The sequence below is a fragment of the Macaca mulatta genome, chromosome X (assembly GCF_049350105.2).
Source record: "Macaca mulatta isolate MMU2019108-1 chromosome X, T2T-MMU8v2.0, whole genome shotgun sequence".
In the NCBI taxonomy this organism is placed as follows: Eukaryota; Metazoa; Chordata; class Mammalia; order Primates; family Cercopithecidae; genus Macaca; species Macaca mulatta.
Window position 1 is genome coordinate 21,693,856 of NC_133426.1, and position 26,436 is coordinate 21,720,291.

At 45.2% G+C, this 26,436-nt stretch overlaps 1 protein-coding gene across 1 annotated transcript in view; it reads left to right on the forward strand.

Annotated features, from left to right (window-relative positions):
- Window positions 1-370: 370 nt before the first annotated feature.
- SMS (spermine synthase) overlaps window positions 371-26,436 on the forward strand; it is a 56,796-nt gene continuing 30,730 nt past the window's right edge. Inside the window, exon 1 of the mRNA XM_001086702.5 lies at window positions 371-535. Coding sequence (XP_001086702.3) covers window positions 487-535 — 49 coding nt within the window. The 5' untranslated portion in view covers window positions 371-486. The remainder of the gene's footprint in view (window positions 536-26,436) is intronic.

A 26,436-nucleotide genomic window follows, 5' to 3' on the forward strand; every position in this document is an offset into this window, starting at 1 on the left:
AGTACTCTTAGACTACAGGGGTGGATCTCATTTGATTTTCCCGACTCCGCCAGGAAATAAGAGGGGCCTTGGCTTGGGGAGAGGTGTGTGGGGAAGCGTAGGGGGTGGGCCCCCCGGAAGTCCTGCTGCGCTGTTTAAACCTAAGGTGACCTAACGGATGGCGGGAGCGGCCGCGCGAGCCTTGGAGCAGGGCGCGGCCATTGGTGACGCACGCCGGGGAGCACGGCGCCCACGTTTCCACCATTAGCGAGGCCTCACACCCGGCGCTCCAAGTTCGGGGCTGGAGGCGTCCTGGCTTCCTCCCTCCCGGAGGCGGGACCGGCCCCGCCCCCGCGCCCCGGGTCTCTCCCGGCGGCCCCTCCCACCTCCTAGTCCTGGCCTCCCCGGGCGCAGCGCACTCCCCGCCGGCCGCAGCCTGACACGCCGCGCGGCCCCCCAGTCTCCCGCGGCCGCTCCCCCAGGCATGGCACAGGGCCTCGCCTCACTATGGCAGCAGCACGGCACAGCACGCTCGACTTCATGCTCGGCGCCAAAGGTGAGGGCGCCCGCCGCCACCTGCGCGGCCATCCCCGCCGCTCCCGCCGCCTGGCGGGCTGGGGCCGGGGTCGGGCGGGGCGTGCGCCGCGGGCCGAACAATGCGGGCGGCCCGCGCGGCGCCGCAGTCTCCCGGGCTGCCGAGCACAGCGCGCTGCGGGGCCGCGTGCACCGGCGGCCGGGCGGAGGCCGCGCTCCTGCTCGCGCCACGCTCGGTCCCGGCCGCAGCTCGGGGCCTGGAGGGGCAGTCCCGGGTGCCCGCCAGCCGCGCCGCCCTTCCGGGCCCTGGCCGTCCACCCGCGCTCCAAAGCGGGCTCGCCGCCTTCGCACTCCCGCTCGGGGATTCCCCGGGCTGCCGGGCGCGGGCAGACCCCCCATGGGACGAGGGTTGTAGGGATTGCGGCGGAGCGAGGCGTGACCCGCGCGGCGAGCCCGGGCTGGGGGCGTGCGCCGAGCGGGGCTGCCCGCGCGACCTTTTCCTGTTCTTGCAGGCGGGTAAATTTCCCTCTTGGGGGCGGGGGTTTCCCCTCGCAGGGAGATGGGGCTGTGGAAAGGTCTGCGGACGCGCAGCGCTTGCAGAATTCTCAGCCGACTGCGTAGGAGACGGATACCCCGGAAAGGAACTGGGGGACGGGAAAAGGAAACGATTATTATTATTGGGGGTGGGGAGGCATGAGGTCTGGGCGCGGGAATCGTTTACACCCCGAATCGGGGAGCTATCAAAAGAGTCCGCTGGGCGCGGTGGCTCACGCCTGTAATCCCAGCATTTTGGGAGACCGAGGCGGGCAGATCACGAGGTCAGGAGTTCGAGACCACCCTGGCCAACATGGTGAAACCCCGTCTCTTCTAAAAATACAAAAATTAGCCGGGCGTGGTGGCGGGCGCCTGTAATCCTAGCTACTCGGGAGGCTGAGGCAGGAGAATCGCTGAAACCCGGGAAGCGGAGATTGCAGTGAGCCAAGATCGCGCCATTGCACTCCAGCCTGGGCGACAGAGCAAGACCTTGTCTCAAAAAAAAAAAAAAAAAAAAAAAAAAAAAAAGCCGACCAGAAGAGAGAGGCCTGCTAAAGTCGGAACTGTGTGCAGGAAATTTGAAGGGGAGTGATACTTTGCAGGCTTCTTTTCTCGGGATGCCTCTGTCGTGGGGGTGGGAGTCGCGGGAAAGATAGAACTGCCCTTTCTTTTTCTGGTGGCTTTTAAACCTGTGACTGCCGCAGACTTGAATCTGCACTTCCCATAGGTTCCACTTGGAGTGTCTCGCTCATACCTTGGTTTTCCCACAGTTTTCCTCGAATTGGATAGAGCAGGCTTTTCTCTTACCATTTTTAACACTGACTTTTTCTTTCTGAATTTCTGAGTACTCACTTTGCATTTTCTCCCTCAAATTTAAAGGATCTCCGAACGCGTAAGATTTAGTAAAGACTGAGGATTTGGAGCAACACCTGGGTTTGAGTCTGGCTTCTTCCTGATGGGCTCTGCGTGTGACCTTGGGTTTATGTTAACCTTTCTGAGTCTTCCCCGTCCATTAAAAAGAAAAAAAAAAAAAACAGTGTACACCTCTTCGGGTTTTTACTCTTAAGGGAGTAGCTGTGGAGCACACTGTAGGGTTTTTAAGCAATATCAGTGTATTTAGGTGGTCTGAAGTGACTTGGAGAAAACAAAGCATGTTAATTTTAGTCCCCACATTTCTTAGGTAAGGATGTAGGGCAGGGAGACTGCTAGAGATAAAATGGTGCTTGAGTGGTGGAGCTGAAGAGCCAAGGTTTCATTAATTACCCTGCCAGCCCTAGGGCTGAATGGTTAATGAAAGCTGTGGCATACTGAATTTAGCGGTTAGTGTATTATGGTCACCCAACTAGTAAGGGGTGAGTCTGGGAAGTGTCCCTGTTGTGAGCACCTTGTGAACACTCACCTGTATTTATCGTCCATGGATTTTCTTAACTTTTTTTTTTCCTCTGAGATGGAGTCTCACTCTGTCGCCCAGGGTGGAGTGCAGTGGCACGATCTCAGCTCACTGCAACCTCCACCTCCTGGGTTCAAATAATTCTTGTGCCTCAGCCTACCAAGTAGCCGGGATTACAGACTTGAGCCACCATGCCCAGCTAATTTTTGTAATTTTTTTTTTTTTTTTTTTTTTTAGTAGAGACGGGGTTTCACCATGTTGGCCAGGCTGGTCTCAAACTCCTGGCATCAAGTGATCCGCCTGCCTCAGCCTTCCAGAGGGCTGGGATTACAGGCATGAGCCACCGTGCCCGGCCTGTTCATGGGTTTTCTTTTACGCTTTGAGGAGGGTGATCTCAGCATGGGGCCCAAAGACTCTGGCACTTCCCTTTGTCCTTAAACCCCTTGGCCAAATTTAGATTTAGCCTCTTGAAGTGTTGGTTCACAATGGGATGTTTTTGTTGTTTTGTTAAAGTGGGAAAAAAGCGAATGAAGAAAAACTAAGAGATTTTTAACACTTTGGGCTGACACTGTCCAGGAGAACCATGGATCCCTAGTGTGGGAGGCAGGAGGAGAAACTGGCCTTTTCTAAATTGGAAAGGTGTGGAAGTGGCATCTTAATAATTTAGTTGTGCAAAGAGGAAGTAAAAAGATTGATGATAAAGACGTGTGTAGAGCAGAATAGAACCTTAAGAGGGAAAGGTGAAACATAAGCTGTTAATATTTTAATTCCCCATCTGTTCTTAAAGATGAGAAAGCTTTGATGGCAAGGTGAACATTCTAGAAAGAAATATTACGTGCGTGGGAGGGTGGGGAATGTGTGTATGTATGCATCTGTCAGACCTTGAGTCATTACAAGTGTTCTGGGCGTAAGAACTCCGATTCATATTGTATTCTCTCCCATCACTTTATTTGGGGTGAAGCACGTTGACCTTACTGTCAGTATCCACATTTGAAAAATAAAGAGATCGTGGCTAGATTGGGATCTAAGTTCGTGTAGTTTTTAGTAAGGGGAGCTTGGTGAAAAATCGACTTGTGAGGTCTCCAAAAACATTTAATTGATAATGAGTCAAAAGGCATTACTCTTGGCATGTGAATATTGGACGTGACTCAAGGGTGAGTCAAATGCCTGTGGAGCCTGGATTCATGTTCTTCTTTTCCCCGTTTGTCAGTAATCCTTTCTAATGTTCCAGTTCCATGATGTGATTTTAGTGGAATTAAACCCGAACCATTTAGTTATTATGTTGTTACTGTGTTGGGAGCGCAGCAGCCACCAGCCCACCAAGAGCAACTGTAGATGGGGCTCGGTGGTGCTGGTTTAGTGTTATGGCTGATGAGGTGTAACCCAGGACATTTTTATTTTTGCTTTTAACAAGACAACTCATCTGTGGTCATCTTGTAAGTGAAGTATTGGACTTTAAGGACTCTTGAGCCCAAAAACCATTTTGTGACTTAGCCTGAGGCTAACAGGAATAAACTTGTCCCATGTTTAGATAGTGTAGGCATATCTGAGCTGGTGGAGGAATCGTGGTCTGTTCCTAGCCCCATGTGCTAGGCAGGATGCCTGGGTATCCAGAGGGTGAGTGAGAGGCCGGGCGCGATGCCGCATGCCTGTAATCCCAGCACTCTGGGAGGCTGAGGTGGGCGAAGTGCTTGAGCCCAAGAGTTCAAGACCAGCCTGGACAACATGGGAAAAACCTGTCTCCAAAAAAAAGCCAGGTGTGGTGGGTTTTCTGTACCTGCAGTCCCAGCTAGTTGGGAGGCTGAGGCGGGAGATCCCCTGAGCCCAGGAAGTCGAGACTGCACTCCAGCCTGGACAATGGCGTGAAACTCTCTCAAAAACAAGGGCCAGGTGTGGTGACTCACGCCTGTAATCCCAGCACTTTGGGAGGCCGAGGTGGACAGATCACCTGAGGACAGGAGTTTGAGACCAACCTGGCCAACATGATGAAACCCCATCTCTACTAAAAATACAAAAATCAGCTGGGAGTTGGTGGCCCTTGCCTGTAGTCCCAGCTACTCTGGAGGCTGAGGCAAGAAAATTGCTTGAACCAGGGAGGTGGAGGTTGCACTGAGCCCAGATTGTGCCACTGCACTCCAGCCTGGGCTGCAGAGAGACTCTCAAAAAAACAAAAACTCACACACAAAAACGGTGGTGAGTGAGTGTCTATAGCCTCTTCTCGCCATGTTGGAATGGAATGTCTCTAACAGGCCAGCCAGCTCTGAAAAGGTCTGGCAATCCCACGTCCATTTTTTCCCCTGGGCTGGGCATATCTTTTGAAGGCAGACCTCCACCAGGGTCTGCATCCTGGAGACAGCTCTGGTACATGGTAGATATTTGGTATATGCCGATTAAATAGATCAAATTTATGTTACGGTAAAGGTGGAATGCTGGTTCACGTCAATTAGGGGAAAGTGAGACACTCAATTACCTTGTAGAATTATGAGGATGGTCCTGAATTCAGAAACATGGCAGATACTGTTAGGTCTGTCCTTTGGACCATTGCTATATGATTTGTGCAGGGAAACAAAGTGATTTGTGTCGCTCAAATTCACAAATTTTATAACAAATCTTGTTTAATAATTTAAGAACAGAAGGCTACTTGGGAATTATGGGCTTAGCAGAGAAGGTTTGGGGTAGGGGGTTCTGTTGTACCTTTGACCCTCATGAGGGAAGCCTGTGGGCCTCTTCTCAGAGTATGAATTTTAAATGCATACAATAACCCAATTAAAAATACCGTGTTAAAAATACAAAACCCCCAGATGTGTGGTATGGTAACATGTGCTTCGCTTCTCCCCCACTCCCCACCCCCCAGTCTTGCTCTGTTGCCCAGAGCTGGAGTGTAATAATGGCATAATCTCACTGCAACCTCTGCCTCCCAGGTTCAAGCAATTCTCCTGCCTCAGCCTCTGGAGTAGCTGGGGTTACAGGCACGCACGCACCACCACGCCCGGCAAATTTTTGTATTTTTAGTAGAGACGAGGTTTCACCATGTTGGCCAGGCTGGTCTCGAACTCCTGACCTCGTGATCCACTCGCATTGGCCTCCCAAAGTGCTGGGGTTACAGGTGTGAGCCACCGTGCCCAGCCCATGTGCTTCTTTATTAACACATCAAATAAGATGTAGCAGCAAGGCTAATAACTTTCATAATCTCAAAGTAGACCTGAGCAAAACTGATATTTAACAAATTGTTAGGCAAGGAGAAAAACCTGATTTTTGTGACAATGACCAGGTGTAGTTGACAATGTGTGATTTTTGGCCTCCAAGCATAACTGAAGAAAGTGCTAAATTTCTATTAGTGAAAATAAGTCGGCCGGGCGCAGTGGCTCAAGCCTGTAATCCCAGCACTTTGGGAGGCCGATCACGAGGTCAGGAGATCAAGACCATCCTGGCTAACATGGTGAAACCCCGTCTCTACTAAAAAATACAAAAAACTAGCCAGTCCCAATTACTCAGGAGGCTGAGGCAGGAGAATGGCGTAAACCCGGGAGGCGGAGCTTGCAGTGAGCGCAGATCGCACCACTGCACTCCAGCCTGGGCGACCGAGCGAGACTCCGTCTCAAAAAAAAAAAAAAAAAAAAAAAAAAAAAGGTCTGTGTGGTTTTTTTTTCCATTCAAGTTCACAGGTCCCCTGAATTGTATCCATTGACTACTTGGGCATCCATGGACCCCAGGTTCAGACCCCCAGGCTGGGGAGGGGGAGGACTGAGGCAGCCTGTTCTGTAGATTGTGTGTTCCTTTTAGGGGGTGTAGGTTTTCACCCAAGGCCGATGCTGGAGGCACATGTCCCTAGTTCCTCTTCAAAAAACAAAAGCGGCTCTTTGAAGTCTTTGAAAACATAAAAGTTGTACTTAGTAATTGCCACAGGGGCTAGGTGTTGCCCTGAGTGCTTTGTGCATTATTTTAGGTAAATCCTCAGAATAACCCGTGGTAGGTCTTGTTCTCCCCATTTTAAAGACAAATAAATAGGCCCACCTGAGGATTTTTACTTTTTGAGTGGCAGAGCTGGAATTCAAAGCCATGTGTTTGATTGGAAGGCTGGTTCTGCTTCCACGATTCTGAAGCCTCTTAGTTTAAGGCGGTGATTCTCAATGTGGGTGCTTCCCTCTGTGGGTGACATCTGGCAATTTCTGGAGACATTTTTGGTTGTCACAACTGAGGAGATGCTACTAGCATCTAGTACGTCCTGCAGTGCACAGGACAACTCCCCAGCAGCATTGACAGCCCAAAATGTCCATAGTGCCCAGAGAAACCCTGGTTTAAATTCATACTAGACCATTTCAGTAATTTGGATGACAGATCATCAGCAAAATTTCCCTGGTCCTTCTTGGAAGTGTCAGTTATGCCCACAAATTGTTAGGCAGGGAAGGAGGATGGGCCCTGTCTTTCTCTTAAGGTTGGCACTGGGGTCTGTTAGGAGCTTGGTCATTGCTTCCTACTCAACTGAGCCTGTGGTTTGAGGTGACCTTCCCTCCCTGATTTCCTGAACCATCGCCCTTTTTAATTAGCTCCCACGCTCCCCTGTATTTGAGCTGCCTTCTGGTGGAAGCATGTCTTCTTTGTGTGTTTTAAATAGCTATAACTGTCTAAATAATAAAACCTAAACAATGTAGTTCAGATTGCATTTAGCTTTCTCAAGAGTAGAGAAAGCTTCCTTCCTCCCCCTCCTTCAGCATTATTATCCCGTCCCACTATACTTTAATCCTCCATTGTGATAACACCGCAGGCGCAGACGCCGTTGCTTTAACCATGAAGCCTTTCGGGGCTGATGACTGGGAGTGGGGAATGCATGCTTGGGCCCTACTCTACACGGACTGAATCACAGTTGGTGGAGGGGGGTGAGTTCCTGGATTTTGCATTTTTAATCATCTTCCTCACAGTAATTCTGTTGCTGATTAAAGTATGAGAACTCCTCTAGTAGGTTCCTCATTTAAAACAACAGCAACGAAAACTTGTCCGAAACCTTTGGCACACCTACCTCACTCAGCCCAACCAGTCAGCCTAGTCAGTCATTAAGTCCTGCGGCTTCTGCCTGCCAGTGTTCTCAAATTTGTTGCTCACCACCTGTTCCTTACTTTAGTTTCCTGGCTACAATCTCCCCATTTGTCTCCATTTGGGGATGGGCTCGATCATTAGGAACACAACAGGATCCCTGTCCTTTTCCCATTTAAAAACCCTTCCGTGGGTGCCTATTACCCCATGGATGAAGTCTAAACTCTGTATCAACACATACACGGTCAATTTCTACCGGGTTTTTCCTCTTGCCCCAATTTATTCCTTGTGCTTCCCAGTAGCCAGGAAGCACCTGGACTCAGGATTTGACAGCTTTGGGGGAAGACTTTTTGTGTGCTTTACATAGGAATTCTCATGCGTTAATTGTGTTTGAAAATATTTTATGGACTGCTTCCGGGAGATCCCTTGTTGGCATTGCCTGCCTTTGGCATGCTCTTTTGCTTTGTGACTTTTTTTTTTTTTTTAATCCTCTTGTCCCAACTCTGCAAAAGATTCTTAATTGCACAGATTATGCTCCATATGACTCCAGGCTGAATAACCTCACGTTTCGGGGAATTAGTTTTGTGGGCTTGCCATTAAAAAATTGAGTAAACCGTAATGATTCTTTTTAGATTGTAGTTTCCAAGTCATACCGATTTCCTTAAACCTATGGAGGTAGCATATGGTAAGATTTTAGTTTCCACTTTATATCTGTAATCCTCATCTAGTTCTCATTGGGTAGTTCAGTATTGTTTAAAATGCTTTGGAAGGGATGATAGCTGTTTAAGAAATTGACTCCATGATCAAGGCACTAGGAGTGACCCCCATCCTTGCTAACAAGGGAGGAGTACTTTTTCAAGTAATCAGAAGCCCTGCGTGAGACATTCTAATTTAATAACCGGTAGTCAATTTGTCTCTCTCTCTTTTTTTTTTTTTTTTTTTGAGAAAGTCACTTTTGCATTTGCAGTGGGGGAGTTACCAGTTGGGAATCTTCTCATCCCCTTAGTATGTACTTTACTCCGTTGTATTTGAATTGGCAGTTTCAGGCCTTAGCTACCTTCTCAGGAGATAAAGATTAAAATGCTGTGTTCTCTAATAGCTTTAAAAAGTTAGAGCTTTTGATTTTGGACTTGGTATCCAGAAGGTTTGAAATTATGGGCTTTATCATTTTAATTGTGATCACCATGGTTATACTAATCTTTCACATATAAAGATTAGTTATAAAGTTACTGATATCTGTCTAAAAACATCAATAAAGTTATTACTGAGTTTAGTTTTTGGAGTCTCTGCATATTCCAGGTGTTTTAATTCACTATTTCACTGCAGTTGTAACCTAAGCCTGCTGGTGTGCGCTGTGGCTCCGACCACCATTTCGTGGTAGTTACAGACTCAGTTCTTTTGAAAAGTCAGGAAACCTCCTCAATTGAATCTGCAAACCAAGTATGTAAACCATGCACAAATGCTCTTGAAAACCCTCACAACTAGGCACTTTTCCAGACCCCAGGAAAAACAGCTCTGTGGCCCTGAGGTGTTGTGGGCCTGGATTTCATTAAATTGACACTGTCATCTGTGTTCCGGAAGGAGCCACCGAGCTAGCTAGTGGTGATGCTGTTGATAAATGTGTTTACGTGCTAAGCCACAGATTCAAAAGGAGCTGGTAAGAGCCAGTAACATGTTCTAGATTCCTGAACTGACTTGACTCTGGGTAGTTTTACACACACCTTAATTTTTCCCTCTCCATGGAGGTGCTAATGATGCTAAAATCCCACACACTGTGTCGTTGGGTGGAATGTCCAATGAAATGTTTGGAAGAGTGTCAAATGATACATAAAATACCTAACACTAATTGCGATGCTTAGGGCCGAGTACTTTGAAATTGTGCCAGTGGATAAAGATGCTCAGTTATAAAGAGGTGTGAATTTAACTTACTTGAAGGGTAACGAAAGCTCTGCTGGCAAGAGAAGAGGCAGAAAATAATGGGTTGGCCTGTGTTTTGAAGGTTGGTCTACTTTATTTAAAGGACCTCCTTCCTAAGTTATTAAAGCAGAATTTTAAAAGGACACTTGGATTTAAGATATCAATTACTTGTGTTTCATGACTCCATTTTTTTTCTTAAATGAAAATTTCTCCATTGAGAATCCTGAGCAATTCCTAGAACAATGCTATATTTAATACTGAATTCTCCCTTCTAGAAGGACTGTAGATCACAGTGTTCAAACAAGACTGATGTGCCTGTGGGCATACCAAATTCCTTTGCTGGCCTTAAGAGGTGAATATAGAAATGTTCCTCAATCCTTTTTTTTTTTAGCGTACAGGTTGAGCATCCCTAATCTGAAATGCTCCACAATCTGAAACTTTGAGCACCGACGTAACACAAAAAAATGCTGATTCGGGATTTTCAGATTAGGGACTTAACAGTCAGTGAGTGCAATGCAGATATTCCAAAATGGAAAAAAAAAAAAAAATCCAAAACACTTTTGGTCCCAAGCATTTTGGATAAAGGATATGCAACCTATATTTTCAGGGCCAGTGCCTTGGATCATGCTTTGGAAACAGTGGTAGCATGGTTTTTTGTTTTTGTTTTTCAAAGATGGGGTCTTGCTGTGTCGCTCAGACTGATTTTGAGCTCCTGGACTCAAGGGATCCTCCAATCTGAGACTCCTGAGTCACTGGTATTACTGGCGCACACCGCAGTACCTGTCTGAAGTTTCGGCTTAACATTGAATCTTTTAACTGTATAATGCAATAGCTAAGTGGCCCAGTTGCATGTGGGGTTTTGAGGAAGATGGTCATGGGTTTGTCAGTCCAAATGTTTGTTCCTTCGTGGGGGTTTGTCTGATTTGGAGCTTGAGAGTTGGTGTTGAGAAGAGAGAGGAAAGAGCTTACTATTAACTCCCTTTGGTATGAGATGCAAGAATATGACAGGACTTTTTTTTTTTTTTTAATTTGAGTTCTGGGATGCAGTGCAGAACGTGCAGGTTTGTTACATAGGTATATATGTGCCATGGTGGTTTGCTGCACCTGTCAACCTGTCATCTAGGTTTTAGACCCTGCATGCATTTGTCCTAATGCTCTCCCTCCCCTTGCCCCCCACCCCCTGACAGGCCGAGGTATGTGATGTTCCCCTTCCTATGTCCATGTGTTCTCATTGTTCATCTCCCACTTATGAGTGAGAACATATGGTGTTTGGTTTTCTGTTCCTGTGTTAGTTTTCTTAGAATGATGGCTTCCAGCTTTATCCATGTCCCTGCAAAGGACAGGAACTCATTACTTTTTATGGCTGCATGGTATTCTATGGTGTATATATGCCACATTTTCTTTATCCAGTCTATCATAGATGGGCATTTGGGTTGGTTCCAAGTCTTTGTTATTGTAAATAGTACCTCAATAAACATACATATGCATGTGTCTTTATAGTAGAATGATTTATAATCCTTTGGGTATATACCCAGTAATGGGATTGCTGGCTCAAATGGTATTTCTGGTTCTAGATCCTTGAGGAATCGCCACACTGTCTTCCACAATGGTTGAACTCATTTACGCTCCCACCAACAGTGTAAAAGCATTCCTATTTCTCCACATCCTCTCCAGCATCTGTTGTTTCCTGACTTTTTAATAAGGACCATTCTAACTGGCATGAGATGGTATCTCATTGTGGTTTTGATTTGCATTTCTCTAATGACCAGTGATGATGAGCTTTTTTTCCATATGTTTGTTGGCTGCATAAATGTCTTCTTTTGAGATGTGTCTGTTCATACCCTTCACCCACTTTTTGATGGGGTTGTGTTTTTCTTGTAAATTTAAGTTCTTTGTGGATTCTGGATATTAGCCCTTTGTCAGAAGAGTAGATTGCAAAACTTTGCTCCCATTTTGTAGGTTGCCTGCCTGTTCACTTTGATGATAGTTTCTTTAGCTGTTGCAGAAGCTCTTTAGTTGAATTAGATCCCATTTGTCAATTTTGGCTTTTGTTGCAGTTGCTTTTGGTGTTTTTTTTGTCATGAAGTCTTTGCCCTTGCCTGTGTCCTGAATGGCATTGCTGCCTAGGTTTTCTTCTAGGGTTTTTATGGTTTTGGGTTTTAAATTTAAGTCCTTAATCCATCTTGAGTTAATTTTTGTATAAGGTGTAAGGAAGGGGTCCAGTTTCTGTTTTCTGATTATGGCTAGCCAGTTTTCCCAGCACCATTTATTAAATAGGGAATCCTTTACCCATTGCTTGTTTTTGTCAGGTTTAGGGACTTTTATTTTAAAAAAAAAAAAAAAAAAAAAAGAAAGAAAGAATTTTGTGACTGTTAAATTTTTAGTGGAGTTCCTGTAATTTATTTCTTTGAACAAAGGGTCTGGCTTTGCTTCAGAAGGCTGCAGGAACTGTTCAAGTTGTGGTTTGTGCATTTGTCTTCTTACATCATCTGCTCATTTGACACTATGGGGTTAGGGAAATATAAAGAAAGGGGGGATACAGCTCTGATATTATGGCAAGTAGATAACCACTTTGATGTATGGTACAAACGGCTTGCTTATTCTTGTTGCATATATAACAGTGTTGTGCGTAAAAACACTGAATTTTATAGCCTAACTGTTGGGGTTTGGATCCCGGTTCCACTACCTACTAGTGTATGTGACCTTGGGCAAGTTGTTAATCTATGTGCCTTACTGAGCTGGCTATATTTCGGTTACCCTTGAATAGCAGCTGTGAGAACAGACATCCTTGCCTTGTTTGGACCTAAGGGGGAGAGCAGTCTTTTACCATTTTGAGTATTATGCTAACTGTAAGTTTTTTGTAGATACCCTTTATCAAGTTGAGAAAGCTCTCTTCTATTCCCATTTTTGTGTGTTTATCTTGAATGAGTGTTGGATTTTGTCAGGTTCTTTTTTGCATAAATTAATATAAAATGTGGGGTTTTTTTCTTTAGCCTATTATGGTGGATCACATTTTTTTTTTTTGAATGTTGAACTAGCCTTGTATACCTGGAATAAATCTCACTTGGTAGTGGCATGTAATTTTTCTATATTGCTGAGTCCTATTTGCTAATGATTTTGTTAAGGATTTTTGTGTCTATAGACATGAGGGATATTGGTGCATAGAATTTATTTTGGACTGTCTTGGTCTGGTTTTGGTATTAGCATAATACTGGCTTAATAAAATAGGGAGACCTTCCCTTCTGGAAGAGATTGTGTAGAATTGGTGTTAATTCTTTAAATGTTTGGTAGAACTCTCCAGTGAAACCATCTTCGTCTCAACATCTCTTTTCTGGAGTGTTTTTTTGAGAGAGGGTTTTGCTCTGTCACCCAGGCTGAAGTGCAGTGGTGTGACCTCAGCTCACTGCAGCCTTGACCTCCAGGGCTCAGGCAATTTTCCTGCCTCAGCACCCCTCCCCTCCCCTCCAAGTAGCTGGGACTACAGGTATGCACCATCATCCCTGGCTAATTTTTGTATTTTTTGTAGAGACAGGGCTTCCTCATGTTGCCCAAGCTGGTCTCAAGCTCCTGACCTCAAGCAGTCGACGCACCTTGACCTCCCAAAGTGCTGGGATTACAGGCGTGAGCCACCACGCCTGGCCTCTTTCTGGAGTTTTTAAGCTATAAATTCAGTCTCTTTAACAGTTATAGGACTCTTCAGGTTATTTCATATTGGGTGAGTTGTGGTAGTGTAGTGGAATTGATAAGAAATCGGACAGACTGATGGGGTTCATGAGGATATTTATTATTTAGGTGCACTGGCCCAGTTGGATTAACATCCAAAGGACTGAGCCCTGAACAAAGAGTTAATTACCTTTTAAGCGTTTCGTGGGACTGGGGGAGATCTGTGCAGGGGGAAGCATATTACAGAAGCAAGAAACAAAGACAGTTATTCAAGTAATTGAGACATGCATTACATCATTTCTTACTTCTCAAGGAAAAACATGTTTTATGACTTGAGTTTATCTGTCTAGTGACCTTGCAGCTGCACAGCTAGAGAAACAGGGTCTTCACAATGCCTGGGAAAGGAGGAGAGATAAGGCTCACTAGGCACAGAAAAACAGGCAGTTAATTTTTAAAGGACTCCAGCTCTTTCTCTTTCTCAGGGGGAATTGGGTTTTCTTACGTACAGCTGAGTTTCTGCTTACACATTCTTTAATTTCTTTTCATTCCTATTTCATTAGTTTGTGTTTTTAGAGGAATTGCCCCATTTCATTCTTAAATTGCCACATTTATGTGTGTAGAGTTGTAGTATTCCCTTATCCTACTAGTGCTTCCAGGGTGTCCGTGGTGATATCTCCTGTTATTCCTAATATTGGCAATCTTTGGTTTTTTCTTTGTAAGTCTTGCTAGAGTTTATCTTAATAATCTTTTCAAAGAAATAGCTCTTTGCTTAATTTTTTTCTCCTCTAGTTTTTACCAATTTTATTGATTTTTTTTTTTTTTTTTTTTTTTTTTTTGCTGTTATCCTTTTCTTCTTGCTTTGGGCTTTTCTCTTTTTCTAGGTTCTTGAAGTACTAGTGTGGATTAGGGATTTGAGATTTTAAAGTGGAATTTGGTACTCTTAAGTATTCTCATTCTTTAGTATGCAGTTTCTGTTAATACTAGTTGATAATGTTGCTTCCACGTATTCCTTAAAAAGCAGGAGTCTTAGTTATGTTGGTTGTTAGCTGTTCTTTTTTAAACACAATAAATTGCTAACTTGAATATAGGAAATATTCCTCAGATTATTCTAGTTTCAAATGCTAAGAATGTTCTGAAGTTCTTGGACCAGATTCTGCTAATCTGGCCTAGTTTTGCGTGACCCTCCAGCTAAGAATGATCTTTACATCTTAAAAGGGTTGTAAAGCACACGCACCAAAGAATATGTGACAGAAACCTGAGTTAGCCTGAACGCTTTACCACGTGGCCCTTTACAGAAAAAGCTTGCCCCCCTCCCCTCACCCTGCCTTTAGACCATCTAGGTACAGTGATTTTGGTTGCCTGTTTCAGAGTCATCTGGAAAAATTTTGATGTACAGATTTCCAAGCCCCTCACATGGCTGCCTTCTCATCTGGAATCCATCATAGCGCACAGCCCTCTCCGTGTTTGAGTAGTTGTGACTTGTGTCTTTTGTCTTTCATCTTTATTCTCCAGTGGCACGCACTTGTCCAGCACCTCCTAGGTGCTGAGTAATCTCCTTGGGGGCCCAGTTGAATGTGGACTTGGCTAATAGTACCCTGGTAAAGCCACAGGAAGGGAAGGCAGAGGGACCTCCTCAGCGACATGTGTATCAAGGACCATCTAATATAAATATGATATATATATATATTTTTTTAACACCACACAATTCCCAGAGTCCAAACTGTTTTATCTTTGGAAATGCTATTTCATTGTTGATTCACAGCCTGGCATAGATGCTCAGACAGAACCCTCGAAGTATTGTTTTTTTGAGACAGAGTCTTGCTCTGTTGCCCAGGCTGAAGTGCAGTGGCGTGATCTTGGCTCACTGCAATCCCTGCCTCCTGGGTTCAAGGGATTCCCTTGCCTCAGCCTCCCGAATAGCTTGTATTTACAGGCACCCGCTACCATGCCTGGCTAATTTTTGTATTTTAGTAGAGACGGAGTTTCACCATGTTTGTCAGTCTGGTCTTGAACTCCTGACCTCAAATGATCCAACCACCTTGACCTCCTAAAGTGCTGGGACTATAGGTGTGAGCCACTGCACCCGGCCTTGAATTATTTTTAAACACAAAAATGGTATGACCCCTAAGGGATTCTGCCCAGTTAAGGTTAGTGAGAAGAAAGCTGGATGTTCGTGATAGTGATGCAGTGCTCAGAAAGCATATTTCATCCTTCCCATATCATGAAACTGGCAGTCCCATGGTTTCTACTTTGGCAAGGAAATTTTGTTTCCCCTTCTGGATGGAGCTAAAGGAAACCATTGTCATTTAACCAGGGCCAGCCTGTGTCCTCTGTTTCAGCCTGCCCCTCTGTCATGAGGGGGTGAAGGTAGGTTGGTGGCTGGGGCCGTCTCCACATGTCACATGCCAATTTTGAACTAAAAGTAAGGGCTGATCACTTTACCTGGTCCAGATGCATTCCTAACTCATCTCCTGTTCCCTGACCTCAAACACTGCAAGTCCCCTTTCAAAACCTTCTTGTTGTTACTTCTCTAACTTTCTGTTGGGTTGTAGCATGATCCCCACCCTCTGCTTTTCTGTGGGTTCTTATCTCTTTTCCTAATCCTCTGCCTTGGTTCTCTTCCACAGCTCTGGGCCAGAGTTTATTCCTTCCTCTTCTCAAAAAAACATGGTCCTTAAGCTGACGGGGCCCACTGAAGAGCATCGTAGGATACCTTGTGTTGTTTGCATGATTCCTTCCAGGAGAGGTCAGGTGGCCTGGTTATTCAGTGTCTCACAGCCACAAACTAATAGATAATGTTCCTTCCAGAGGAAAGGCAGGCTTTAGTATGCTATCTTGTCTGTGCCTTGTTTTCTAAGTCTTGGCTAGACTCCATATGGGTTAAATCAGAAGGGTGAGGATGGGTGAGTTTGAATCACTTGGCAACCAGCAAGGTGCTGCCCTCCCCAGTCCCAGTATCTGTGGGAAATGCTCTCCCTTGCAGTGGGAATGACAAGGCAGGGCAGTGAAATAATTAGCAGCACATTTAAGCCATTGTGGCTGGTACTCTGTAAACATGCCCATATGGCTTCCCTTAATGCATGTTTGCATGAAAAAAGCTTGGGTGTCATTTCTGTGTTGGTGTTGTGTTTTTCTTCTGTAGTTAATTTTTCTTGTCTGGTTGCTCTTCTCTATGAATATCAGAAACCATGCTATAAAAATTAAAGTCCTGTAAATTTCTCATGCCACTGTCCCTCTTCTGTCACCCAGACAGGAGTGCAATGACGAGATCTCAGCTCACTGCAACCTCTGCCTCCTGGGCTCAAGCGATTCTCCTGCCTCAGCCTTCTGACTAGCTGGGACTACAGGCATGCACCACGGCATCTGGCTAGTTTTTTATTTTTATTGTTGTTATTTTTTGAGATGAAGTCTTGCTCTTGTCACCCAGGCTGGAGTGCAGTGGTGTGATCTCGGCTCACTGCAACCTCTGCCTCCCGTGTTCAAGCGATTCTCCTGCCTCAGCCTCCTGAGTAGCTGGGATTACAGGCATGCGCCACTACACCCGGCTAATTTTTGTGTTTTTAGTAGAGACAGGGTTTCATCTTGTTGCTCAGGCTGGTCTCGAACTCTTGACCTTGTGATCTGCCCGCCTTGGCCTCTGAAAGTACTAGGATTACAGGCGTGAGCCACCACACCCAGCCTTTTGTATTTTTAGTACAGCCGGCATTTCGCCATGTTGCCCAGGCTGGTATCCAGTGATCCTCCAGCCTCGGCCTTCCAAAGTGCTGGGAGTACAGGTGTGAAACACCACGCCTGGCCCCGTCTGTATTTTGCAGCCATACTGGCCCCTGTTTGTATTTTGCAGCCATACCTCACCGAGACCTGAGACTGGCTGCAGGCACTTTAGTGTTAGGAAAGCTGTGTGGGAACTGGGCACCAGCCACCTCACTGTGTAGCGACAGTGATTGTGCAGTGACAAAGATTGTTTCTCAATCTTTGTTTCATGTTTGCGCTCCCTACCACCCAGCCCTTGAGGCCAAAGAACCTTTGTTTAGATATGTTTTACTGATTCTCTCCCACAACAGCCACTCAGATACTTGGTAGTCTATGATGGATGGGGACATTTAGAGAAGACCACAGCAGCCCCTTTACCTGATGCATGTTGCATCTGAGTGTGTGCCTAGTGGGCAGCTTGTGGTGGAGGAGAAGGAGAAACCAATTATTATTATTTTTTTGTAAGAATGTATGTATGTATTTTCTATTGCTGTACGATAAATTACCACAAATGTAGTCACCTAACACATAATCACATTTTATGTGGATTAATAATCTGAGAATGGCTCAGCTGCGTCCATTTTTATTTTATTTATTTTTTCGAGACGGAATCTCTTTCTGTCACCCAGGCTGGAGTGCAGTGGTGCCATCTTGGCTCACTGCAACCTCCGCCTCGTGAGTTCAAGTGATTCTCCTGCCTCAGCCTCCCAAGTAGCCAGGACTACTGGTGCACACCACCACACCCGACTTTTTTTTTGTATTTAGCAGAGACGGGGTTTTGCCGTGTTGGCCATGCTGGTCTCGAACTCCTGACCTCAGATGATCTGCCTGCCTCAGCCTCCCAGAGTGCTGGGATTACAGGCGTGAGCCACTGTGCCTGGCCAGTTGGGTCTGCTTCTAAGGATCTCAAAAGGATGTGGCAGAAGCTGGGCTGTGTTTTCATCTGGAAGCTCTGCTGGGGAAGAATCTTTTTCCACATTCATTCAGATTATTAGAATCCACTTTCTTGCAGCTGAAAGACTGAAGAAACCAGATTCTTACCGACTCTTGGTTGTGGGCTTTCCTCAGGTCCTAGAGACTGCCCACGGCCTTTAGCCACCTGGTCTTCCAACTGGTAGTTCACAGTGTGGCTGCTTTTTCAAGGCAAGAGAAAAATCTCTTACTCCACTGTGCTAAACAGAGTCTATCATATCATAACCATGGGGTGAAATCTCATCACCTTGCCATCCTGTATTGATTAGTAGGAAGTCATGAGTCCTACCCACACTCAAGGGGAGGAGATTATTCAAGGACCTGACTCATTGGGACTCACTGTAGGTATGTGTGCCTTAGTTAGTGATTGCATATGAGCATAGACAGAAGTGATATGGCACAATTAAATGTCATCTCAATAAGAGATCAAGATTATATGACTTCTTTGAGTTAAAATTACTACATTTTAGAAAACAGTGAATATAGGCCAGGTTTTTAATATCGTTGCCACCTTAGATGTTTTCCAAAAAGATAGAAAAAATCTGGTTGTATATAGGCTATAATACACCTGTTTGCAGAAGCACCTGGAAAGCACCGACAACCCCAAAATATATCCATTTTTGTCCTATACTTTTGTGTGTGTGTGTGTGACAGAGCCTCGCTGTGTCACCCAGGCAGTGCAGTGGCGCAATCTTGGCTCACTGCAACCTCTACCTCCTGGGTTCAAGCGTTTCTTCTGCCTCAGCCTCTTGAGTAGCTGGGATTACAGGTGCCCACCCCCACGCCTGTCTAATTTTTTTTTTTTTTTGTATTTTTAGTACAGATGGGGTTTCACTGTATGTTGGCCAAGCTGGTCTCGAGCTCCTGAGCTCAAGTGATCCACCTGCCTTGGCCTCCCAAAGGGCTGCGATTACAGGTGTGAGCCACAGCACCTGCCCTGCTATATGCTTTTTTTTTTTTGGAGATAGAGTATTGTTCTGTCGCCCATGCTGGAGTGTAGTGGCGCAGTCTAGGCTAACTGCAACCTCCGCCTCCCGGGTTCAAGTGGTTCTCCTGCCTCATCCTCCCAAGTAGCTGGGACAAAAAATTGAAAATATTTATATCAATAGTTTTTGGGGTATAGGTGGTTTTTGGTTACATGGATAAGTTCTTTAATGATGATTTTTGTGCACCTGTCACTCGAGCAGTCTACACTGTACCCAATATGTAGTCTTTTTTCCCACACCCGCTTTCCACTCTTCTCCCGTAGCCCCGAAAGTCCATTATGGCATTCTTATGTCTGCATCCTCATTGCTTAGCACCCCACTTATAGGTGGGGATATATGATATGCTTTTCCATTCTTGAATTACTTCACTTAGCCTAATGGCTTCCAGTTCCATCCAAGTTGCTGCAAAACACATTATTTCATTCCTTTTTATGGCTGAGTAGTATTCCATGGTATATATACCACATTTTCTTTTTTTTTGAGACGGTGTCTTGCTCTGTCACACAGGCTGGAGTGCAGCAGTGTGATCTCTGCTCACTGCAACCTCCACCTCCTGTGTTTAAGTGATTCTCCCGCCTCAGCCTCCCAAGTAGCTGGGATTATAGGTACGCAGCACCACACCCAGCAAATTTTTGTATTTTCAGTAGAGATGCTGTTTTGCCATGTTGGCCAGGCTGGTCTTGAACTCCTGACCTCAAGTGATCCCCGCACGTTGGCCTCCCAAAGTGCTGGGGTTACAGGCATGAGCCATCACGTCCGGCCAGTATACCACGTTTTCTTTATCCACTCGATCAGTGGGCATTTAGGTTGGTTCCAAATTGTGCTGCAATAAACGTGTATTCATGTCTTTTTCATATAAATTCAATGGTTCCAAATTGAATTGCAAATAAATTCAATGGTTCCAAATTGAATTGCAAATTGTGCTGCTATAAACGTGTATGCATGTCTTTTTCATATGGCCTTTTTTTTTTTTTTTTTTTTTAAGACCGAGTCACTCTTTTGCCCACCCTGGAGTGCAGTGGCCTGATCTCTGCTCACTGCAACCTCTGCCTCCTAGGTTCAAGTGATTCTTCTGCCTCAACCTCCCGAGTAGCTGGGATTACAAGCGTGTGCCACCACGCTGGGCTAACTTTTGTATTTTTAGTAGAGATGGGGTTTCACGATTGGGGATTCACGATGGGGATTCACGAATTAGCTGGGCATGGTGTTGCGTACCTATAATCCCAGCTACTTGGGAGGCTGAGGCAGGAGAATCTCTTGAACACAGGAGGCGGAGGTTGCAGTGAGCAGAGATCACACTGCTGCACTCTAGCCTGGGTGACAGAGCAAGACACCGTCTCAAAAAAAAAAAAAAAAAAAGAAAATGTGGTATATATACGATGGAATACTACTCAGCCATAAAAAGGAATGAAATAATGTGTTTTGCAGCCCGTTGGCCAGGCTGGTCTTGAACTCCTGACCTCAAACCTTGGCTTCCCAAAGTGCTGGGATTACAGGCGTGAGCCACCGTGCCCAGCTTTGTTTTTCAGATAGTGGCTTTTTTTCCTCTGGGTATATGCCCAGTAATGGGACTGCTGGATGCAATGGTAAGTCTACTTTTAGTTCTTTAAGGAATCTCCATGCTGTTATCCACAGTGGTTGTACTAGTTGATATTCCCACCAGCAGTGTAAAAGTGTTCCCCTTGCACCACATCCACACCAACATCTATTGTTTTTTAACTTTTTAATAATAGTCATTCTTGCAGCAGTAAGGTGGTATCTCATTGTGGTTTTTGCATTTTCCTGATAACAAGTGATGTTGAGCATATTTTTCATGTTTGTTGGCTGTTTATCTTCTTTTGAGAATTGTCTGTTGCCCATGTCCTTTGCCCACTTTTTGATGAGATTATTTGTTTTTTTCCTTGCTGATTTGAGTTCCTTGTAGATTCTGGATATTAGCTCTTTGTCAGATGCATAGTTTGTAAATATTTTCTCACACTCTCTGGGTTATCTGTTTGATGATTATTTCCTTGGCTGTGCAGAAACTTTTTACTTTAATTGGGTCCTGTTTGTTTTTGGTTTTGTTGCATTTGCTTTTGGGTTCTTTTGTCGTGAATTCTTTGCCTAAGCCAGTGCCTAGAAGAGTTTTTCTGATGTTATCGTTATCTCCTAGAATTTTTATGGTTTCAGGTTTTAGATGTAAGTCTTTGATCCACCTTAAGTTGGTTTTTTGTATAAGGTGAGAGATGAGGATCCATTTTCTTTCTTCTACATGTGGCTTGCCAGTGGAGAAACCAACTTCTGAGACTTCTCCATTGCCTTGGCAACCTTGCAGTAAGTGGGATTCTGAAGGCTCAGCTTGTTAGTTTGGGATTTTTGGGGAACAGCTTTATTGAGATATAATTCATATGCCATATAACTCCTTTATCGAACATGTACAATTCAGTGGCTTTCAGGATATTTGCAGAGTTGTGTGACCATCATGACAATCAACTTTAGAACATTTTCATCACCTCAAAAACAAACCCTGTGCCCCTTAGCCATCACCCTTATTCCTCCCCACCATTCTTCCCAGCCTCTGGCAACCACTAATCTGCTTTACATCTCTATGAATTTGCCTTTTCTGTTTTGTTTTTTGAGGTGGAGTTTCGCTCTTGTTGCCCCAGGCTAGAGTGCAGTGGCACCATCTCGGCTCACCTCAACCTCCGCCTCCCGGGTTCAAGCGATTCTCCTGCCTCAGCCTCCCTAGTAGCTGGGATTATAGGCATGTGCCATCACGCCCAGCTGAGAATTTGCCTTTTCTGGACATAACAAATAGAATTACTTTTTTCAGTTAGCATAGCGAAAGCTGCTTTCACTTAGCATAGTGTTTTTAAGGTCTGACTGTGTTGTATGTAGTGTGTATCAGTACTTCATTCCTTTTATGCCTGAATAGTGCATGGATAACCACAGTTTGCTTATCCATCTATAACTTGATGGAAGTTTGGGTCATTTCTACTTTCTGGCTATTACATATCATGCTACTGTGAACATCTGTGTCGGCTTGGGTTGTGTGTCATGAGCTTCATTTCATCATCATGCAGCTGTTGTAAAAAGGACTAGATATAGGGCTGTAAAGCCAAGCCGTTAAGGAATGCCAAAGGACCACCTGCTTGACCTAGAAATTCATTAAGCTTCTAATATCTGAGAAGTCTAATAGGCAGATCCTTTTTTAAAATTCAAAAGTTAAATTTTTAATTGTAAACTAAAATTTTCTTTTGTGAAATTGAAGGCTTTTTTGCATATCACTTGATTTCTGTAATCTGGACCTGCTGCCTATCAGTCTTCATGCTTTTGATGGACCTAGCACATTCTGAGTTCAAAAGATGCTCTCAAACCCTTAGGCAGTGCTCAGCCATGGGTTTGGGTGAAAAGGAGACTTGAGGGATGCTGTGCTCTTTGTCATTCTTTCCAGAGGGGTTATGCCAGTGGCGTTGGTGACTCCTCAAGAGATACTTCTTTAACTTGATTCCTGAACAGGTACTTCTTTAACTTGGTGTAATTTATGTAAATTTTAGTGTACCAGTTCTGAGTTTTGACCAATGCATACAGTTGTGTAACCACCACTATTATCAAGATTAGAAACATCTGAACGGGTTTTTAAAGCAGCTACCTGATTTCAAATTGGATTGGAATCCAGTTTCCTTTCCTCTTTTAGGTTTGGGGTCTATCAAGAAAAACCAGAAAGCTGCTTTATGTGTGAAGGGAAATTGTGCACAACCTGAGCCTGGCTCTCAGGTTATCTGACGTTAGGATCTGGGGTTTAGGAGAAAGGATGCCTGCATTTGTGCTTCCCCTTGCAGGGTATTTGCAGACTGGCTCTATTGTCAGCCAGCTCGCACACCGTCTTCCCATGGAGAGAGTGCAGATCTCTGAAAGGAGCAGGCAGGGAGGGGCTGGGTGTAAGCTTGACCAAAGGTGGGGGGGGGGCCTTGGACTTAGGTGGCAAAGTGGTAAGCATGGGTGGGGAAGGCGTGAGTGTCTGTGTGTGTGTGTGTGTAGGAGCACTGAGAATAAAGTGTGAGTGAGGGCATGGAGCTCTAGAAATCTCGGCAGTTCTATGGTGGCTGGGGCTGCAGTTGCTGGAGCAGTAGGTGGGCTGGAGGTTCAGCTTTGGGTCTTATCACTTGGCATGATGCGATGATGGGGATGACTAACCACTCCTTGGAGCCAGTTCTGGGAGAGACCTAGGAGGGAAAGGGGCTTGATAGTGAGGTATGAAATTTTCAGTCTTCATAACTAAAAATATGCTTGGCGAGAATAGAAATTCATCTCCCAACTTCACAAGCCAGGTGCTCCTTGACCATGAGAGAGCTGAAAGGAGTGTGAATGTAAATCTGTTCCAACCGCCTCATTTTGCAGAGGAGAATGTCAAGGCTTTGGCCTGTCGAGTCTGATGGCTCTGCCTAAGGGGAGGGATGGTGACCACACACAAGACAGTCGGAGTTGTGTAGCCTTCAGAAAGCACCCAGTGTGCTCATGGCCTGAGTTTTCTTAGCTAAAGTTTATGAAGTTGAAAAAACAGTCACAAGCCAAGGTCACAAGTAGAGAGGTTTTTTGTTGTTGTTTTTTGTCTTTCTGGATGTGTGAGAATTGCGTATTTCCTTAGGGCAGCCTCTAATGGAATTTAGTTAAGGAGGATGTTAGATTCTGAAAGCTGAAGGAGGAGCAGGAATATAATATGCATGTCTTTTTCTTTTTTGCCAGGTGTGGTTTTGATTCAGAGTGACTCCCTGGCCTGGTAAGGTTGGCTAGTACAGCTGATCTGCTTTATGCACACAGGGCTGCGTACCATATGGATCGGTGATTAAATAGCAGTACAAAACCATGAGGGAAGGAAGGAACTGACGTTGATTCTGGGTTCTATAGAGGAACCCTACAAAGTAGTGTTTCTATTTTATGAGGAAATTAGGTCTGTAAGTGAAAAGTCCTGGCCAGCAAGTTTGGGTGGGATGGAGAGACTCTGGTGGGAGGCTTGAGAGGGCCTGTTATGGGGACTGTTAAGTGGCTGGTGATGTAACCATTGACGAGAGTAGGGAAGTAACAAGCCTGATTTTAATCCGAGACTTGTGATTGGAACAGTGCTGGGAGCAGTTGCACAGGAGGCAGGTTCCAGCTAGATACACAGATTTGGGCTTCGGGCATCTGGAGCTGATACTCAGGGTGGGAAGAATGAGGTTCTCCAAGACGGGCGTATAAATGGTTCCCTGGTAGAAAATGAGGCAGGAGGTGAAGCTTAGGACTTGATTCTTTCCCCTTCCTGTCTTCCCTTCCTTTCCTTTAGTAGTGCTGTATTTAATTTGGACCAGTTTATTCATTTTAAGCTATTGTTGAACAAACACACAAAGTAGGCAGTGGGCTGGAAATGGGGGCATTGCGTTGTTCAGTAGACAAAGGACATGTTTTGCCTTGGGAGAAGTCACTGTGTTTCTGAGCACTTTGGAAGGCTGAGCGATCTACTAGTTACAATATATTGTTCTACTAGTACAATATATTGTTCTTGCTTGGCCATTGAAGTGAATTTTCTGAGAACTTCTGCCAAAGAAGAACATTCCATCGGCCTAGTTTGGATGACTATGTCTCCTTGAAAGTAGTGTGATGAGCTCTTTTAGCATTTGAATCTATCTTCACATTTTCTTCTGATTTGTGGACATTTACGACCTTGCTGTCCTGTGTTCTCAAGTTTGGATATATTCTGACCTCAGGCTCGTTTTCACCTGAGTATAGAGCATGTAGTAGTTCTCAAGTGATTGTATTGCCCCTCTCCTGCCCTTGGGGCAGTTGGGGTGGGGGGTCTTTTATTGACAAGCAAAGGCATTCCTGACGTTTACTGGGTATGACGGGTTACCAAAGTCCTGTGAAAGACAAAGACGGGGCAGCCTTTCTTACCACATTGTTAACCTTGCCCCTGATAGCAAGGAACCCTGATAGAGCAAGTCTGATTTGTTTGGTTATTTTACAAGTTCCATGCTAGACAGGCATAAAGGTTGAAATTTGGAATAATTCCAAAGCATGTTCTGGGGCATGTGCCAGGTTACCCTTGGCTTCAGTTAGTAAAGAGTTCTAACTTTTCTCAGCCCTTCTGTTGAGCATTTTCTATAACTTTTTGGTGGCTTAATGAGTATAAGTGGTCTGGAAATGGTAGGGGGTTTCTTTTCCTTTTTTTGTGTTGGGTGATTTAGATTAGTGGTTCTCAACTGTGGCTGGACATTGGAATTTCCCAGGGAGCTGTTGAAAATACGGATGCCTGGGTCCCACCCCCACATTTCTACTTAATTGGCCTAATGTGTGGCATTGGAATTTTTCAAAACTCCCAAGGTGATTATTATTTACTTTTTGAAATAGGATCTCACTGTTGCCCAGGCTGAAGTGAGGTGGCGCAATCATGGGTCACTGCAGCCTTCACCTCCCAGGCTAAGGTGTTCCTCCCATCGCAGCCTCCTGGGTAGCTGGGACTATAGGGACGTGCCTCTATGTCCAGCTAGTTTTTGTATTTTTGTTAGAGACAGATTTTACCACGTTGCCCAGGCTGGTCTCGAATTCCTGGGCCCAAGTGATCCTCCTGCGTTGACCTCCTAAAGTGTTGGGATTACAGGCGTGAAACACCATGCCTGGCCTCCCTGGGTGAATTCTAATGCACAGCTAGGATTGTAAACCACTGGTCTAGATGTTCTTGAACCTCTGCAAAGATATAGTAATAAAGGATGATGAATTCAGCCAAATAAAATAATTTTTTATTTACCCACAAAACATTTATTGAGCACCTGGGATCAAGATGACTAAGTGAGCCACCTCATGCTTTTGCTTTATTTTGCCTTAAAAAGCCCTGATTTGGAAAGAGATACTACTGCGGAGTTTTCACCTCTAGCTCCCCTCCCTGGAGTGTCTTCCCCAAGGGCTGGGTGACAGGGGAGGCCCCAATCAGGAGGAAGGTGAGGATGAAGGGGAGGTGAATGGTGGGCAAAATGATGGTGTCCCCATAAAGCCCTGCAGACACCTTCCTGGCAGGGCTAGCATACTCAGATGCCCATGGGGACCCGGCGGCCGCACAAATGAACAGGGCTTGTGGGTAAATGAGCTTCCAGAAACATGTTCAGTTTTGGCCTGTTTTTACTGAACTTGGCGGGTAAGCCTATAGTGTGGGAACAAGTAATGCTTCAAATCAGATTTCTTGTGTAGTTTTTCCTTCAGTTTGAAACCTGGCCGGAGGACTTTCTTTAGTCCACACGGTGCCTTTTTGTTAATTGTGCCAGTTAGAAAAAGGGGATGGCCACTACACTGGGCTTGGCCAGCAGTCAAATCCTTTGCATAGATCAGACAAAGACCCCCCTTTCCTTGGCCTAAGGGATGAGGTTCATCCCAGCTCAGCCACCCAGGCCAGGGTCCTCGTTCACTGCACAACCTGGTCAATTACACGCAGGGTGGCTTTGTCTAGATTGTTCGTTCACCAGCATGGGGGTTTGGGTTCTGTTTTGTAATGTGCCAACAGAACCATCTTGAGGCCATTTCCCAGGAGTGATTATTTGTTTTATATGCTTTCAAAACAGAAAACATCTGTTCTAGCCAAGGAGGGATTGCTTAATTTTAGAATGGCTTTTCAGATTCAGGGAAAGTTCTGCCTGGCTCAGTACACTCAGGCCACCTCCACAGTGGGCTGGC